We start from the raw sequence: 18408 nt of genomic DNA on the forward strand, positions 1-18408 counted from the left end.
ACTTCTTTCTACTAGGGGACCTGTGTGACCGTTAATATTCAAATACATTTAAATTACATGACCCTGAGTAGCTATTAGTTTAATTCATAACTTAAATATTTTAATTCATTTTCAAACAAAAAAAATATAATTCATAGTTGATGTATATAACATAAGTAAGTAAAAATGGTATTTAAAATAATAATGTACCCCAAAAACGAAAGCATGACTTTTGGGCGTTACATGGCATCTCTTCCTCCCTCTGATTTTTGATTCCTTGATTTGCTTTCTCTATTGCTATTGGGTTTCAATAGCCAGGAAGCCCTAGGGTGTTATGTAACCTTTTATTTCTCCGACATGGGCACTTTGGTTCGACTATATCTCGGTCGAATAGGAAGGTATGTTAGAGACCAATTGCAGAAGTTCGGAGAGATACCTTCACTACCCCGTCTGCTGATATTATTATGCGGTACTGCTTGCCATCTTGTTTAACAATTCGCTTCAGTTTGTGTCCCTTTTTCCAATTGTTTTTAAACTTCTCGATACGGATTTGTAGGTTTTCGGGATAATTTGGCAGTTCGAGAAATGTGTTATCGTTCACGGGATTGTCTGTCGAGGACGATGGCGTTGACTCAGTTGGGATTACAGTGACTGGCAATTTGATTGTACTTGGTGTGCTATTATTCTCCTTACTGGGTATAAACACTTCATCGATGGAAGGTTGACTGCTACACAATGTTGGCTGATGAGGTGTCATCGTTTGGCTTGTGGATGATGATGACGACGACGAGGCTGATGAGGATGAGGATGACGATCGGGAAGATATCGATGGTGATGACAGTTCGACAACGTATCCCGGCGTTCCTGGTAATGATTTATCTTCCTTCACGTTGGGGGACCTGTGATCGTCCGATATGACGGCAGCATTGGATTGCGATGGAATTTGTACGTCATCACTATGCAACAGATTTGCTTGTTCGGTTATGTTATATAGCGGTGATGATGGAGGAACACCAACCAGCGTCTGCCATTGGGTCCACCACTCAGAACTAGGATCTTCGGAAACTGTCACAAAACTACTTGCGGTCGATCTGGAGTCTTCTTCTAAATGTGCGAAAGCATGTGAGGATGAAGTAGGAACCTCCTCATGTTTGTGTGAGGTGTTGGATATTGAATGGATATCTTCGGTGTTGATCTCTTCCCCTATCGCGGGTGTGGGTGAGGGCGTACGATGATTATCCGGCGGTGGGTTGGTTATTTCATATATTGGATTTTCCCCGGAGTCGGGGACCAAAAGCTGCACAGTAACTGTTCTCTCATAACAGCGAAATCCGAGATATTTGTATTGGCTATCTTTCTGACGGACAAATCCCAGACCATACCTTTTTGGCGGAGACGAGGAACGTTGATCTTCGTTATCCGACTCATCCAGCGAGGAATTATTCGAGGATAAGGGTGACTGTGCTCGCCGAGTCACTGAGGTTTCTAAGTAACCGTAAAACATACGCCGACATTCTTCCTCCATTTCGAAATTTGATTGAGATTCATCCGACTCCTCCATATTGGGCCGAGGAAGAGTTGATGCGTCATCTGAGTCACGACACCATTCTTTACCCGGTGTAGCAGGCATTTCTGAGCACCTTGAAGTGGGTGTTGAGAGCACATCGGAAGCCGGCTTAAAGCTATTTGGCGAACCAAAACACGGGGCGTAGGTTGGTGTACGCGGGACGTCACTACTAGGCTGGGTTTCCTCGTTCAAAGAGTCAGTTTCATCGATATCGTCGCTGTTGTTTTCGGTCGTGTTACACTTTTGCTGTGGAACGTCATTCGGGGTTGTGCTGCACATTCGGTAAAATATTTGGTGCTGGGGCGATGAGGATTGACTGCTACCCTTTCTTGGATTGGGCTTACGGTATTGATTTGTTCTCCTCTTTCGGCTGGTACTAGGACCTTCGTCTAAAAATATTGTCCTTCGCCTTTGAGCCTCGACTTGTTCCAGATGAGCTCGAAATTTCTCCTTCGCCCGTTTGAATTTTTTCGTGTTGGGGCTATCTTGCTCCATCGTGATGTTGAAATTTTGAGAATTGCGATGGTCTTTGCAGTATGGGCTTATATTAGGACACTGATTAGTTTGGGTATTGTCAATTTAATGTCTAAAAATAAAATAAGAAATTATAATGAAATGGCATCACATAAACGTAAGTGGAACTACAATCAACATTCTACTTCTATGTCTACAATTTAATTTTGTTCTTCATAAAAAGGCTTAATTTCACTTAAGTGCGCGACGCGGGTGATGTTGCCTTTTCCTCGGACTACAACGATTACTGGAGATTGGAATTTTTGTACGACAAACGGCCCTCCGTATTTGGGCGCTAGTTTGGCGGCGAAATTTTCGACGGCCTTCGACTGAGGATGTAGACGAACTAGAACTTGCTCCCCAATCTTTGGTTTCCAAACTCGTCGTCTAAGGTTGTACTGTCTCCGCTGGTTTTGAGATGCTTTTGCCAAGTTTCGACGCACTATCTTAAATATTTCTTTCAACTCCTGGGCACGGTCTTCTGGTAAGACTATTCTAGCACCAGTTCCTGTTGTGAGCTGATCATATAATGCCTGGGGCAGTCGCGGTTCTCTTCCTTGTGTCAGGTATGCCGGCGAATATCCAGTGGATTCTGATGCACTAGTGTTTATGGCTAACATTATTTCGGGCAGCATATCGTCCCATGTATTATGTTGTTTCGAAACTTGTGCTATCATTGTTTTCACTGTCCGATTTGTCCTTTCAGTAGGGTTCTCTTGCGGGGTGTAAGGAGCCGTAAGTTGATGCTTTATACCCATTTCTGCTAGGAATTTTTCGAATTGGTTGCTAGTGAATTGGGTTCCGTTATCGGTTATCAATATTTTTGGAACCCCATATCTAGAAATAATTCTTTCTCTGCATGCCTTTATTAATCCCTCTGTCGTAGCCTTCCGCAATGGAACCAACTCCGTCCATTTTGAGAATCTATCCATAATAACGAGTAGCATTGAGTTACCGTGCTTAGATCGCGGTAGGGGTCCTACGAAGTCCGCACAAATAGTGGCCCATGGTTCCTCCGGGATTCTTATCAACATTTCCCCTGCTGGTTTCTGTTGGCTGACCTTATATTTTTGGCAACATTCGCACTGCTGGACATAACGTTTGATGTCCTGGAACATACCAGGCCAAAAATATCGGTTCGCCACCTTGTTGCTAGTCTTCCGCACTCCCAAATGACCTCCGGTGACACTGTCATGATTTTCTCTAAGGACCTGAATCCTTGATCCGGTGGGCACACACAGCTTCCATGGTGTGCAATCTTCATCGTTTATTTGCTTGGGAAAATGTCGATAAACATTTCCCTCAATGATTGTATAGTCTGGATACTTCTTCGGATTCTTGGTTATGGTTTCCTTCAACTTTTCTAGCCATGGGCACGGACTGGTGTCATATTTTACTGTGGCTAGGTCTAACGTTTCCAAAGGTGTTCTCGAAAGCGCATCCGCCACAACGTTCTGTTTTCCTCTACGGTATCTGATCAAAAAATTATATTGCTGTAGCTCGAGAGCCCAACGTGCGAGTCGACCTGTAGGGCTTTCAATAGAATTTAACCATTTTAGGGCCAAATGATCGGTAATAACTATAAACTGGTAACCCTCTAAATAGGGTCTCATGTGTCTGATGCCCCACAGTATGGCTAGACATTCCTTTTCAGTCGCTGAGTAGTTCTTTTCAGCCTGTTTTAAATGTCTGCTGGCGTAGGCTATGACACGTTCCACGTTATCTAACTCCTGTGTTAGAACTGCTCCAAGGCCATAGTTGCTGGCATCAGTTTGCAATATGAACGTCTTTGTGAAATCCGGACAAGCCAGAACGGGGGCTTCAGTTAACTTTGCTTTTAGGTCTGAGAATGCTTCTTGTTGTTCGGGACCCCATTTCCAATGTTTTCCCTTTTTAAGAAGACTAGTCAATGGTTGTGAAATTGTTGCAAACTGTGGGACAAATCTTCGGTACCAAGATGCTACTCCAAGAAATCTTCGTACCTCCTTTACCGATGTTGGAGGTTTCATTTCCACTATTGCGGCAACTTTATCTGGATCCGTCTTTATTCCCTCGCTACTCACAACATGGCCTAAATACTTCGTTTCTTTTCTGAAAAATTCGCATTTCTCAATGTTTATTCTCAGGTTAGCTGATCGCAATCTTCTGAACACTTCTCTCAAGTTCCGCAAGTGTTCCTCAAACGTTTTTCCAATGACGATGATATCGTCAAGGTATGCAAAAGCGTGGGGGTCCATTTCAGGCCCAATCACACTATCTAATGCCCGTTGGAAGGTTGCCGGTGCTGAATGCAAACCGAAAGGCATCACTTTCCACTGATATAGACCTTTACCAGCTACCGCAAAGGCCGTGTATTTTCTGCTCTCCTTCGCCATAGGTATTTGCCAATATCCGTCTTTAAGGTCCAGGCTACTCACGTATTTGGCATCCCGTAGTCGATTCAGTATTGTGTCGATGCGGGGTAAAGGGTAGGCATCTGGAACAGAACGTTTATTCAATTGGCGAAAATCCATACAAGTTCTCCAATTCCCATTTTTCTTTCTGACTAATGTGATGGGGAAACAGTATGGGCTTGTAGACGGCTCTATACATCCTCGTCCTTCGAGCTTTCTCACTTCGGCATTAATCACGGCTTGCATTGCAGGATTTCGCGGAGCATATCTTAATTTAATGGGTCGATCGTCGGTCATTACAATCTTATGTTCAGCTATTGACGATAGGCCATTTAATTGTTGGAACTTAGGGAGTTCCTGTGCCAGAAAATTTTCAACGATCTCACATTGCGTTTTACTCAATTCATCGTTTAAGAATTTAGGTCTGGGGGATACATTATTCGTAGCTGTCATTGTATCTATTACCTCTTTTGATGGGGTTTCCTCTCCTATAGCCACGGTACAATGCTCCGTTGATGTGGTTGGCTTACTTAATTTGACACTTATACCGGCGCAGTGAATGGTCGTGTGGAACTGTTTTAGAAATTCCAATCCCAATATGATGTTTTCCTTGAATTGCGGCATGATGAGAAATGTAACATCTGAGCTTTGGTTTCCAAATGTAACAGGTAACACTGTTGATCTTGTGATGTTCACCGTGGTGCCGTCTGCGAGGATAACATTTGCCTCATGCCGTGAATAAGTAAACCTTTTCTTGATTTTTTCCGCAAATTCTCTTTTTATAAAACAGCTAGTGGCACCCGTGTCGACAGTTGCTTTAATAGCTTTCCCCTCTATTAAGACAGTTGCAGTAAGGCGATATTCTTCACATTGCAATGAGGTAATATTCTGGTTACTCTTCTTTGCCGGGGGTTCATCCTGCTGCGTTTCTGGATTGGATGAGCTTTCGTTGAGCACTTGGTCACCTTGATTGGTGCAATACAGGTTATTTCTAGAGTTGTCCGCACGTCGATTATAGTTTTGTTGATTTCGAGGCTGTTCTGACCGAGAATTATTTGGTATGCTTTCGAGTTCGTCTGCCAAGGAGATCAATTCCGAAAGTGTGGTAAAGTCTTTACGGCGAATGTACCATTGATAATCCGAATGCGCGTTTCTAAAAATTCGTTCCAATTTTTGTTCTTCGGTCATATTGGTGTGCTGCATAAGATGCTGTATAGAGAGTACATATTCCTTAAACGGCTCCTTATTACGCTGTATCCTTCTCCTAATTTCATCCTCCAATTTCTCAAAGTATCTCGGTGGCAAAGAGAATTTCAGAAAATCACTCTTAAATTCGTTCCAGGTAGTCCAGTGTCGGTTGTTGTTCCTTAGCCAGATTAAAGCTTTACCTCGTAACAACTCTGGCATTACTTTAATTATTTGATTCAATTCCACGATGTACATTTCAGCCATTTCTTCTACACGTTCTATGAATCCAATAGGGTCCATTCCATTTTCAAAAGTAATATGCCATTTTCGGATTTGGTCGAGAATTACGAGTAACGACGAATTATTGGATGGCTTGGGCGGAGAATCTTTTTGAAATCCATATTCGGGGTTTGTTGGCGACATCTTCTGTACTTTTTGATCGTTTGTTACCCCTGTGCTTGACTCTCCATGTGACCTTTCCGCGGAAATGTGGGGAAGGGCGTACTCTGTTTTTATTGGGGATAATACTATTGCTTCTGCTCCACACGGTGTTACGGTTATAAGGGGTTGTTTTGTGACGGCTCGCAATGTCGGCGATTTGGTCGGACTGGTACTTTCATGTTTGTTCTGCAACTCTATAAGCCGTCTGTATACATCGGCTTCATGGTCGTTGTGGAGAAATTTAGCCCATCTTTTTCGGAGATCGTCCACTTTTCCAACTGGATCAAGATTGAATTCAGTAAGATATGTTACCAAGTCTTCTTGCTTTAGCATATAGGCCCAGGAGACCTTCAACATTGTCTTTTCGTTTGACATTTTTTTTTTTTTTTTTTTTTTTTTTATTATTTTTACTTGTTTCAGTTTTTTTTAACTGTTTTTTTTTCACTGGGTTTTCATCTGTATTTGTCTAATTATTGTTCACTCATTTATTTATTCTTTCTCTCTTTTATAGTCCCTGCTCGGGCGCCATTGTGACGACGTGTTTTCACTTTGAAGCTGGGGTAGGTTCAGCGGGGGCCAGAGTCGTCACAAAAATTTATTTGTTAGGACATAAAGAGAGAGAGAGAGCGAAGCAAAAATATTTTCTTAAAACGTTATAAATTTATTTCCTTAAATAACACTAAACACTACACTAAACACAATAAAATCACGTTCAGAACGTTTTACGAAGAACACTAAATCACAAAGTTCAGTCGAAATGTTAATAAACGGGTAGCAGTGGTGGCAGCTTGGCACAGCGGCGGCCCGATGAATAGGCGAGCGACGAATAGAGTGGCGGCAGCTTGGCACAGCGGCGGCCCGATGAATAGGCGAGCGACGAATAGGGTGGCGGCGGCTTTGGCACAGCGGCGGCCCGATGAATAGGCGAGCGACGAATAGTAGTGGCGGCAGCTTGGCACAGCGGCGGCCCGATGAATAGGCGAGCGACGAATAGGGTGGCGGCGGCTTTGGCACAGCGGCGGCCCGATGAATAGGCGAGCGACGAATAGTAGTGGCGGCAGCTTGGCACAGCGGCGGCCCGATGAATAGGCGAGCGACGAATAGGGTGGCGGCGGCTTTGGCACAGCGGCGGCCCGATGAATACGTCAGCGGCGAGTAGTAGTGGCGGCAGCTTGGCACAGCGGCGGCCTGATGAATACGCGCACGACGAATCGGGTGGCGGCAGCTTTGGCACAGCAGCAGCCCGATGAGTACGTCAGTCGCCGTCAACGCAGCCCGAAGAATAGGGAGTATTGCTACAACCCTCACTTGACCCTGCGTTCAGTCGCCGTCAACGCAGCCCGAAGAATAGGGAGTATTGCTACAACCCTCACTTGACCCTGCGTTCAGTCGCCGTCAACGCAGCCCGAAGAATAGGGAGTATTGCTACAACCCTCACTTGACCCTGCGTTCAGTCGCCGTCAACGCAGCCCGAAGAATAGGGAGTATTGCTACAACCCTCACTTGACCCTGCGTTCAGTCGCCGTCAACGCAGCCCGAAGAATAGGGAGTATTGCTACAACCCTCACTTGACCCTGCGTTCAGTCCAGTCCAGTCACCACAAATAGTCAAGGCTTATTGTTTGGCTTACTAAGACTCAATTCAACCGAGGTTGCGCGCCTTTTCTTCCTCCCAATCACACTTGACTTACCAGCCATCAACAGAAGACTGATCCCGATTGTGTGAAATGCGTCTCCTTTTATACCTTTTTGGCTGGACAACGATTGTTGTTTTCTCATGACAGCAGCTGATCCCAATCTGACAGTTTTTCGTAGTTCCGCCATTTGCCACCAGGGGTTCCAATGTTGTATTTTAAGTATACTTCTTTCTACTAGGGGACCTGTGTGACCGTTAATATTCAAATACATTTAAATTACATGACCCTGAGTAGCTATTAGTTTAATTCATAACTTAAATATTTTAATTCATTTTCAAACAAAAAAAATATAATTCATAGTTGATGTATATAACATAAGTAAGTAAAAATGGTATTTAAAATAATAATGTACCCCAAAAACGAAAGCATGACTTTTGGGCGTTACACAGGTTACATGGAGTGTAGTACCGAATTATGTGGTGGGGAAACGGAATAGATGATATCGAAATAATTGTACACGGTCACACCAAAATAAAAAGATAATTACTTTTACAAAATCGTTAAGAAAGAGATCTCATTGCAAAAATTCTCAAATCGGGAAAAAAAACGAAAAAAAAATTTCAATGGAATCGAATTTTAAAATAATAGTACATTCTATTGTCAAACTTTGTAAGGATCTTTAAAAATTTGCTGTAAAAAATCAGCGAAAAAGTTGAAAAAGCCTAATGGGGCTCATTTTAAAGCGTGGACCTACTTCTTTCATGTGACAATAATCCGTCCAATGAGAGTTCAAAATGCAAAATTCTTTGGGAGTACAATCAGTAAAATACCAAATATAAAGGGTGGAAAATAGTAGAGCGAATGGGACTCTTAGTAAGAAAATGTAGATACCTTATATCGCTTTTGCAGGTCATGATATCGATCATAACTCACGTATAAATGTAGAACCCGATAACGATCGTATAATTTAACCTATTTTTGGGGTCTTGGCCACTTTTTTCTTTTTTTTTTAGAGAACCTCTTCGCATAAAATTTGAAATTTTTGGAATAGGGCCCATATTGGTCTTGACCACATTCATCAATTGATTTGGCTAAAAATTGTATTTATGCTGCCCTGAGGTAGGGAGCCATCATACAGATAATTGCCCCATAGGAATTTATTTAAGTAAAGTCCCCACATTGGAATATCGCCAAGTCCACTTTCACATCTAATGTGTGGTCAGAAAAGAAAATTTTGTATTCTACTGAATTTGTAACCCCCAAGAGAATATTGGTTGGACCACGTTTTGGTATAACCCTTATATGATTGTATCCCCGATTTCAGCTATGACCGTGGTCTTGGCCACGTTTTTCAACTGATTTGGCCATTATTTGACATCTTGGCTTTTCTATTTCGAGGGTCTTGACCACATTTTCTAATCGATTTTTCTGTATTTAAGCTACTTTGCGAGTAGAGAACCATCTTACAGAAAAATGGGTGTAAGAGCGTAATTAACTTTGACTATTCAGAAATTATTTTGCCCTCCTTCCATTGGTATTTATTTCTATTTAGTCGGATCAATATTTATATTAAAATTTGTTCACTTTTATGAGCCAGATTTGTGAAATATTATGCTATACAAAATTTGCATTAAAGGCTAAAACTACGGGCCGGCAACGCGGACCTGGCCAGCTAGTATATCATAATTTTCAATTCGATTCTTTGCTGTGTTTAGGAATTTTTCGACAGCTAGAATGTTCCAATTTGAATCTTAAGAAATATAATATCCCTAAATTACTTTTGGTTTCTTTCCTTAAGCAATCTAATTTTTCCTCCAATCTTTTTAGTATTACCCCACTTAATGTCGACCGTAAGTCAGATAAATGACTACAAATTCATTATTTGCAATTGGTTCGAGTTGGTCATGAGTTAGAGCTTCCAGTGCTAAAAATATATACTTGAATATGCATATACATATGTATAAAATTGTGTACGCTATATACAAAGAACGAACATACCAACAACCATATGGACATCTAAATACATAAGTACATACGTATATAAATATATAGATAACACAAAACAGACAGTTATGGGAGAGGTCTAACATATGAACACTTGTTTTTAATTTATTTTAAATTCTTGGATTTATTCAGAAAATGTATTCACACACACATGCACACATACATATGCATTTACTCACATCCGTATATATAACTGTGTCGGTGTGCCTGCAATCAAGGCTACTTTCGAAGACCATGTGAAACAAACGGGAAGCACACTCCAAAGTAAATGCTAATTAAATAATACCATATTTGACCTAAATTGTTTAAACTGCTCTGCACTGTACAATGCAATTAAATAGTTAAGAGTTGGCATCATCAACCTCATGCTAGCTTTTCATTTTGAACTGAAGATAATTTTGAATTAGACAAAAGGAAATCGTACGTTAAGCATTTTACGGCTTGCTGTTCGGGGGGGCGCGGAGCAAAGGGATGAAGACGAGGGAATGGCAATAAACACGAAACATGATATACTTGAAATTAGTAAATTACTACGTTCAACAAAATGTAGTTTTAAATTTAAACGAAATATTGTAAGCAATTTATCAATTTGTGGAGAATTAATTAAGGAGGGATGGTAATGGGCGAATGTTATGGTACCCTACATCATAACAACTATCTTGTGGCATTTGTCATAGAAAGATATCTAAAATCAGCAAAAATATGTTCTGAATTACCGATATTGATTATTGGAAACTTAAATGGATCTATAAATGCTATATTATACAGGGTGAGATATAAAAACTGTAACAAAGTCAAATGCCATAATTTTTATTTTTTTTAATTATAATTAACGAGAGCAAAAAACGTCGGAAATAGCATCAAATTTTAGAATAAGTTTAAATTTGTTCGAATTGGTCACCTTTCGCACAAATGATGGCCTTCAAACGGCCAATGACAATGTCAAACGCTGCCCGAATGTTGCCCTGCGGTGTTATGGTCCATTCCGACACTTTTTTATTTTTTAGTGCCAATCTTGCTTTCCACAATTCTTCAAACACAATAGTCCAATGGATTGGTATCCGGAGATTTTGGTGGCCATTGTGCGCTGGAAATGAACTATTCTTAGGTGACGCGTGCTGAGTGCGATGGTGCTGAATCCTGTTGGAATGTCTGCGGCCAAAATGTTTGCGTGCCCAAGACTTTATACACCCACCAGAATATTTTTGCGATAATATTCGGTATTAATTCTGATGCCACGGTCGATTAATACCGACGGTGCTTGAGTTCTGGTGGCCAACCGAAGTTGCACATTTTCAGCTGACCTCTTTGGCAAGTAAACACGATCATTTTGTTTGTTTTCTCATCGGAGAAAACCAAATACGTCAGTCCACCACTTTCGGCCAAGCAAAGCAACTCTTTAGCTCTTTTGAGTCTATTTTCTTTCTGTTGCTGTGTAAGTTCTTGCACTTTTTGGAATTTCAATGGCTTTACCCTCATTTTTCAATATTTGCCGAATGGAATATTGCGATATGTTCAGCTCACGATCCCTTTTTCGGCCACACCTCGAAATATTGGTTTCCCACATAGGAAAGTATATATGGATCTTCCTATCTCGCCGAGATGAGTCGATCTAGCTATGTATGTCCGTCCGTCTGTCCATGTAAATTTGTAATCAAGCTACAGGTCGCAATTGTGAACCTATCCTCACGAAATTGAAAATGGTGGTGGGGTTATGGTCAGAATAGAACCCTATTGTTTTAGGAGATTATTGCAAAATATTTAGGGGTTGAAATGGACCAAAAACTGAAAATTTTCCTATTGGCCACAGTTATGAACCAATCGACTAAAATTTACATGGAGTTAGAGTTTAGGAGTGGGCAGAAACCTACCAATTTGGGCGGCCATCGGACAATAATTAGCGGGTAAAATAGACCCTAACTTTTATGTAAGAAAATAGGAAACTTTCCACTTAAACGCGAATATTTTCAATCCCAACCAAATCGCAAATACATTAAAAGATTACTTCTGACCATTACAGTGATGCTAATAGCCAAGAAATCGGATATATAGCAAAATAGGTACAAAAAAATAGGTAAAATACTTGATCTGCTTATAAATCAAGAACCGATGGACCGATTTTCACAATTCCCATAAATTCGGAATGGTCTCTTACCAGAAAACGATAATATCTAAGAAAATCGCGGAAAAATATACCAATAAAAAAGTAAATATCTTTTGTCGATTTTTTTTTTCAATTTTTGTCATATTTTTTCAATTTGACTTACAATTTTGAATTGTAAATTTTCTAAATTTTACACCCCCCAACACTACGTTTTGAGGGTATTTTATGTATATCGCAATTATCGTCCGATCCTCACGAAATTTTGCATGGGGGTAGGGTTAGGGTCAGAGTTTAAGCCTATTTTTCTTAAGATGTACATTTTGAGGTGCAATGACAACAAATTAAAAAAAAAAATCTAATTTTCTGGTTGCTCTATAGGCCACAATTGAAAACTAATCAGCACGGAATTTTGCATCAGAATGGACCAAAACCTTCGTGTGAAATTGTTTTGATTACTTAAAAACACTACGGAGTGCGTTAATATTGGTCAAATTTTCCGGGTCAAAAAACTAAGGGTAACCTCTATGCGGGGCTCTTTGACATTATTTCAAAAACGAAATCTTTCAAAATGGATTTGGAAACAAGGGGACTTCGAACATATAGTAGTGTTGTAGGGTATCACATGGTCGGCCCCGAAAGACTATAGCCTTTGCTTACTTGTTTTTTTTTTTTTTTTTTTTTTTGATAATTATATATGTGCAGCCCACGTAGTCCTTAAAAATTTCTTGAAAATCCACGACAATAGGCCTCGATTTTTCCAATATTTGTAACTCAGACATTCATTCAAAACGTAAGTTATAAGGGTTGCGAGTTATTAAATAATATTAAAAAAAAAACAAATTTGGCTTTTGTAGTCTTACAAAATATGTACAAAACTATAGTCATAACTTCACTTAGTATTTCGAATAGTCCCTAAAAAATATATCTTAATATCCTTGCCATTATACATTCTGGCTATGAATTAACAAGAACGATGTTTTCAAAAATCTTGATTATAATTAGATAGTCCTTAGTGACATATTTTCAAAAACCTCTCTCTATTTCTACATTTTTTATTTTGGCGCCAAAATTGCTCAAGTAGGGTGCTCAGAAGACACTCAGCTTCCGCACTCCCAGACAAACTATATTTCATTGAGCATTTATATATAATAAAATACCCATTTGTAGGTTTATGTTAAACTAGCTGAACCCGGTGCGCTTCGCTACCCCTTTTGATTTTATATATGTTCAAAATTTTATTTACGAATATATGTTGGATAAAGAAAAAACAAATTTAAAAATTAAAAAAATATTGCACTAATTTAATGCGTTAATAAACAAAATCATTACAAAAGCAGTAACATGACATGCATACACGAAGGGTTTGTCCTTTGGATTTATTTATTTCATAGCAAATACCAAGCGTGCAGGAAACTGCAATTTTTTTAAGTAGAGTGGCATTTCTATTGCTATTAGTGAATTCGAGATAGCAACATACTTCGCCGTAATAAGCGTATTTCAAATAAATTGTTGTGTTGTTTTTTAGTGTTAGCCTAAGGCGTTGTGGGTTAATGGTTCTTATTAAAATCATATCCCAATCTGATCCGATTTAAATATAATTTTAAAAAAATTACTTTTACACCAAACTCCGCCACACCTTTCATATTTCATTGAAATTGGTGCGTCAAATATGTGAAATCGGCCGAGAATATATATATATATATATGGGAGCTATATCCAAATCTTCACTAATTTCCAATTAATTTATCACATTTATTATTATAACCAAATTCCGCCACACATTCTGAATTTCATTGGAATCGGTCATATATATCGTGTTTGGTGCATAATATGTATGAAATCGGCCTCAACTGATTTCAATATAATTTGGCAATTTTTTCTGGTGCCAGATTTTGTCTCTCTCGCTTTGGGTGCATCAAATATGTGAAATCGGCTGAGTATATATATGGGAGCTATAATCACATCTGAGCGTATTTGAATATAATTTGTCAAATTTATTTTTGTACCAAATTTAGCCACTCATGCCGAATTTCGTTGGAATCGGAAATACGTATCGTGTTTTGTGCATCAAATATGTGAAATCGGCGGAAAATATATATGGGAGCTATATCCAAATCTGAACCGATTTTAATATAAATTGAATAATTTATTTTCTAATCAAAATCCCGTTACATATTCCAAATTTCTTTGGAATCGAACATACATATCGTGTATGGTGCATAAAATACATGAAATCGGTCGAAAATATATATGAGAGCTATATTCAAATCTGAACCGATTTTAATATAATTTGACAAATGTATATTTGTTTTAATTTCCGCTACACATTCCAAATTTCATTGAAATTAGAGATACATAGCGTGTTTGGTGCATCAAATACATGAAATCGGTCGAAAATATATATGGGAGCTATATCCAAATCTGAACCGATTTCAATTTAATATGACAAATTCATTTTGGCTCCCAATTCCGTTACTTATTTTAAATTTCATTACAATTGGAAATACATGTCGTGTTTGGTCCATCAAATACATGAAATCGGCCGAAAATGTATATGGGAGCTATATCCAAATCTGAACCGATTTCAATATAATTTGACAAATTTATTTTCGGATTAAATCCCGTCACACATTCCAAATTTCATTGGAATAGAACATTCATATTGTGTTTGAGGCATCAAATGAACGAAATCGGTCAAAAATATATATGGGAGCTATATCTAAATCTGAACCGATTACAATATAATTTGGCAAACTTATTTTTGTTCCAAATTCCGTTACGTATTCCAAATTTGGAGACTGTATCTTCAACCAATCAATAGATATGTGCATATAAAATCTAAATTTTTGGGAGGTACCTCCGATTCTGATGCTATATCTCCAGTTCCAATTGGAAATTCAAAAATGTATATAGCCTATGTTACTTTCAGGCGATGTTGCAGTATATATGGAAATTTTCAGTAAAATCTATTCAGCGGTTTTCGAGTCCATAAATTACAAACAAACAAACAAACAAACATACAAACATTTTCCTCTTTTATAGATATAGATAAAACACTTTAACAATTGGATTAATATGAATCTATGCATGTGTTAAAAGAAATGAACACACACAATTTTGTGTGAGGAGCATAACATATAAAATATATAGAGATTGTTACAACAAATTACGTAGGAGAACAACCATATATATGTGTGTATGTCAATACCATACCTTCCAGCCCTTTGTGTGTTTGTGTTTACGTCTATCTCCTCATATCTGTACAGAGATAAATGTCTCTCTGAGTGTCCTTTGAAATATGTACGTACATGTGTACGTACACATTTGCATTCACACATATATAATTAAATAACACACAATGGAATCATAATAAGGAAATCTAAATGTGTGACTAAGAATAGAGATATGAAAATAATTAAATTCAATTGAATTGAATAAAATGCCATCGATTCAATTAAAATGTAAAAATATCCCCCCAAACAAAAACAATTGGTAATCGAACAATTTACATAAAATGTTCATAAGTACTTGTGTCTGAGAACAAGGCGGAGGAGGTTAAATATCTAAACCAGCTGCATCTGCTCCTCCATTGAACCAATCAGATATGTTTGTTGGAAACCATAATAATCCAACATTTGCTTTTGTCCAACGCTCAACAATTATTTACATTTTTAATTGTCCTCAATTGCTAGAAAATCCATTTGGATGCATCGAAATGCAACAACTTAAGGTTATAGTGTCATATTAATCATTTATTACCTTCGGGCGTGTAAATATTTTAAAAAGAAATAAAAATTCTCAACCTTTCGATATAAATATTTGAAATATATTGTTTATTATCCATAAGAAAGTTGTCAATATTAATTATCGGCAAATTCTTAAAAGTAATTGAAGATTATTATTAGGAAACTATGGTAATTTTATGAAGAGATTAAGAAGAAAAAAAAAGACACTACCCGAGATCAAACAATTTAAATGGAATTTGTTTTATGAAATAAAAAAATAAGATTTTCAATTAATTAAATTGTAAAAATCAAGGTAAACAAAACAAGTGAGGAAAGAACAAAGTCCGACATATGATACCCTACACCACTATGTAGGTTGGGCAGATTTACTCGATACAAATATACAAGGTGAGCTAAAAATAACTGCAACAAATTTAAACGCCATATTTTTTAATTTTTTTTTTAATTTTATTGAATGAAAGCAAAACATGTCGGAAATAACATCACTTTTAAATCAATTTAGATTTGTTCGAATTGGTCACCTTTGGCACGAATTATGGCCTTCAAACGGCCAATGAAACCGTCACACACTGCCCGAATGTTGCTCTGCGGCATTTTGGCCCATTCCCGGCGAATTATTATTGCCTACCTTGCTTTCCAAAATACTCCAGACACAATAGTCCAACGTATTGGTATCCCGAAATTTTGGTGGACATTGTGCGCTGGAAATGAAGCGAGGAACCTCTTTTGTAACCATTCTGCTGGAATGTCCAAGGACTGCGGCCGAAATGTTTGAGGTCCACAACATCACCATGGCCGGTGCTTGAGTTCTGGTGGCCAACCGAAGGTACACATTTTCAGCTGATCTCTTTGGCAAGTAAACACGACCATTTTGTTTGTTTAGAAACTGCTGGAAAACGAATGTTTTCTCATCGCAGAAAACCAAATTCGGCAGATCACCACTTTCGGACAAGCGAAGCATCTCTTTAGCTCTTCTGAGCCTATTTTCTTTCTGTTGCGGTGTAAGTTCTTGCACTTTATGGAATTTCAATGGCTTTACCCCAAGCTAATTTTTTAACATTTCCCAAATACAATATTGCGATATGTTCAGCTCACGATCCATTTTTCGGCCACTGCGACGCGGGTTTTGATAAAGACGCTTCTTTACTTTTCGAACAATTTCTGCTGATGTTGCTGTTTTCTTCCGTCCACTTCCTTGACGTTGGGCTACGCCACCTGTATCACGGTAACGAACGATGGTACGAGACACAAACGATTTATTCACATTTAAATGCTGGAGTGCTTTAACGATAGCCACTTGTGGTTTTCCAGCCAAATATAAAGAAATCACGCTTGAATTTCATCACGAATAACTTTTTTTCTGGAAAGTTCTCACCAAAATCTTTTGGTACGCTTGTAAACAATATAATAAGCTGTTACTGGAATAATTTTAACAGCTGTCGGACGAGTGGCTTAGAAATGACAGCAGACTGAATTTGGTTGCATTTTTTGCAACTCACTCTGTATTCAAATCCAAAGAAACAACCACAAAAATTTTAAATTTCTTTCTTTGCTAAAATATTTTTTTTTACTTCAAGCCTATTCTATATTACTAAAAAAATCAGCATTTTGGTCATAAGGATTATGTTTAAATTTTGTTATCTTCTACCGAAACTATGTGGGGCGTATATCTTAAATTTTTCTGCAAGAAACATTTTCTTTTTTTCATAATATCTTTAAAATAGTTGCTTCTTATGTGGCGCCCAATTATTTATTTTTAATTGTTTATATTTATTAAAGGTAACATATTTAATTTTCAAAATAAGTTGACCTTATTAACGCTATCTAATATCTCTATTTATTTACAGACAAATTTAATTAAGGAATGATTTTTTTAAGTATTTTCATAAAATTTTATTTTCGACACAAAACAAAATAAGAAAAAACTAGACATGAAACTTGAAACAGAAAACTAAATAACAATGTGCACCACCATCCATCCGCATCGATATCCAAGGGAGAAGTGTTCGAATCAAATGAATTGCAAAACTCAAGGGACATTGCGGACATGAGAGAGAAAAAAACTTTTGCTTCATGCTGGTGAGTGTACTTTTAGTTATTTTCGTTAATTAAAAATCGAAAATGTAAAAAGGAATAGCTGGCGAAAGTTGCCGGGGACCACCACCACTATCAACACCACTGGCCTCTCACCATTACCTTCGAGAACAAAATGATGTTCATTTCGAACAATTTAACGAATAAAACTACATACCAAGAATTTCAATAGCTTTGCAGGAATGTGGCTACAACAAGAACATGAAGTAGAAAAAGAAAAAAAAAAAAGAAAACTGAATATGGACCGAATTAGCTGGAACAATGAATGAAAATAGCCAAAAAAAGAAGAATAAAGCGTGATGGAAGAAATGAATGTTATGCAAATCCTTAAACTATAACTAAGTGTTCAACCCCCAAAAAGATTTCCAGGGACTCGTGAGGGTTAAACTGAACGAGGTCGACATCCCAATGTATTCAAATGAGGGCCACCAGACCAAACAAATGAACTCTGACTGCAGACAAATGCAAATGTCTGAACGTTGTTTGGATTTCAATTAAACATTCTGTCATTGCAAATGCAAATGCAAATTCTGCCAATTTTATTCGATTTCAATAAAATATCGAAATAATAAATTTTATATTAACTCAAAATGCAGAAGCATGGCTAGCTAGCTGGCTGGCTGGCTCACTGGTTGACTGGCACTTGTATCAATATCAGCTAATTATAAATCATTTGTGAATCAAATAAATGGGATACAATGGATGGTATGATTTCGAATGAATGGACTAGAACGTTGTGTAAA

General features: G+C 38.1%; 2 protein-coding genes across 3 annotated transcripts in view; both read right to left on the minus strand.

Annotated features, from left to right (window-relative positions):
* LOC101891633 (uncharacterized) overlaps positions 1-18408 on the minus strand; it is a 267752-nt gene that overhangs the window by 173782 nt on the left and 75562 nt on the right. The gene's annotated exons all lie outside the window — the stretch shown is intronic.
* LOC131801208 (uncharacterized) lies at positions 54-8148 on the minus strand. Of its 2 annotated transcripts, none has more exons than XM_059119448.1 (2): positions 7712-8148; positions 54-2132 (listed from the first exon to the last, which is right to left on the minus strand). In XM_059119448.1, the coding sequence occupies exon 2, from the start codon at positions 2039-2041 to the stop codon at positions 383-385; it is 1659 nt and encodes a 552-aa protein (XP_058975431.1). In that variant the 5' UTR covers positions 2042-2132; positions 7712-8148; the 3' UTR covers positions 54-382. The 2 variants fall into 2 exon arrangements, with proteins under 2 accessions (XP_058975431.1, XP_058975426.1); XM_059119443.1 differs by lacking the exon at positions 7712-8148 and adding an exon at positions 4918-5937.

Source organism: Musca domestica, unplaced genomic scaffold, assembly GCF_030504385.1.
Source record: "Musca domestica strain aabys unplaced genomic scaffold, Musca_domestica.polishedcontigs.V.1.1 1, whole genome shotgun sequence".
Classification (NCBI taxonomy): Eukaryota; Metazoa; Arthropoda; class Insecta; order Diptera; family Muscidae; genus Musca; species Musca domestica.

Bases quoted from the DNA above. Each gene is read 5' to 3' on its own strand.
- LOC131801208 (XM_059119448.1), bottom strand. From the start codon at position 2,041: ATGGAGCAAGATAGCCCCAACACGAAAAAATTCAAACGGGCGAAGGAG.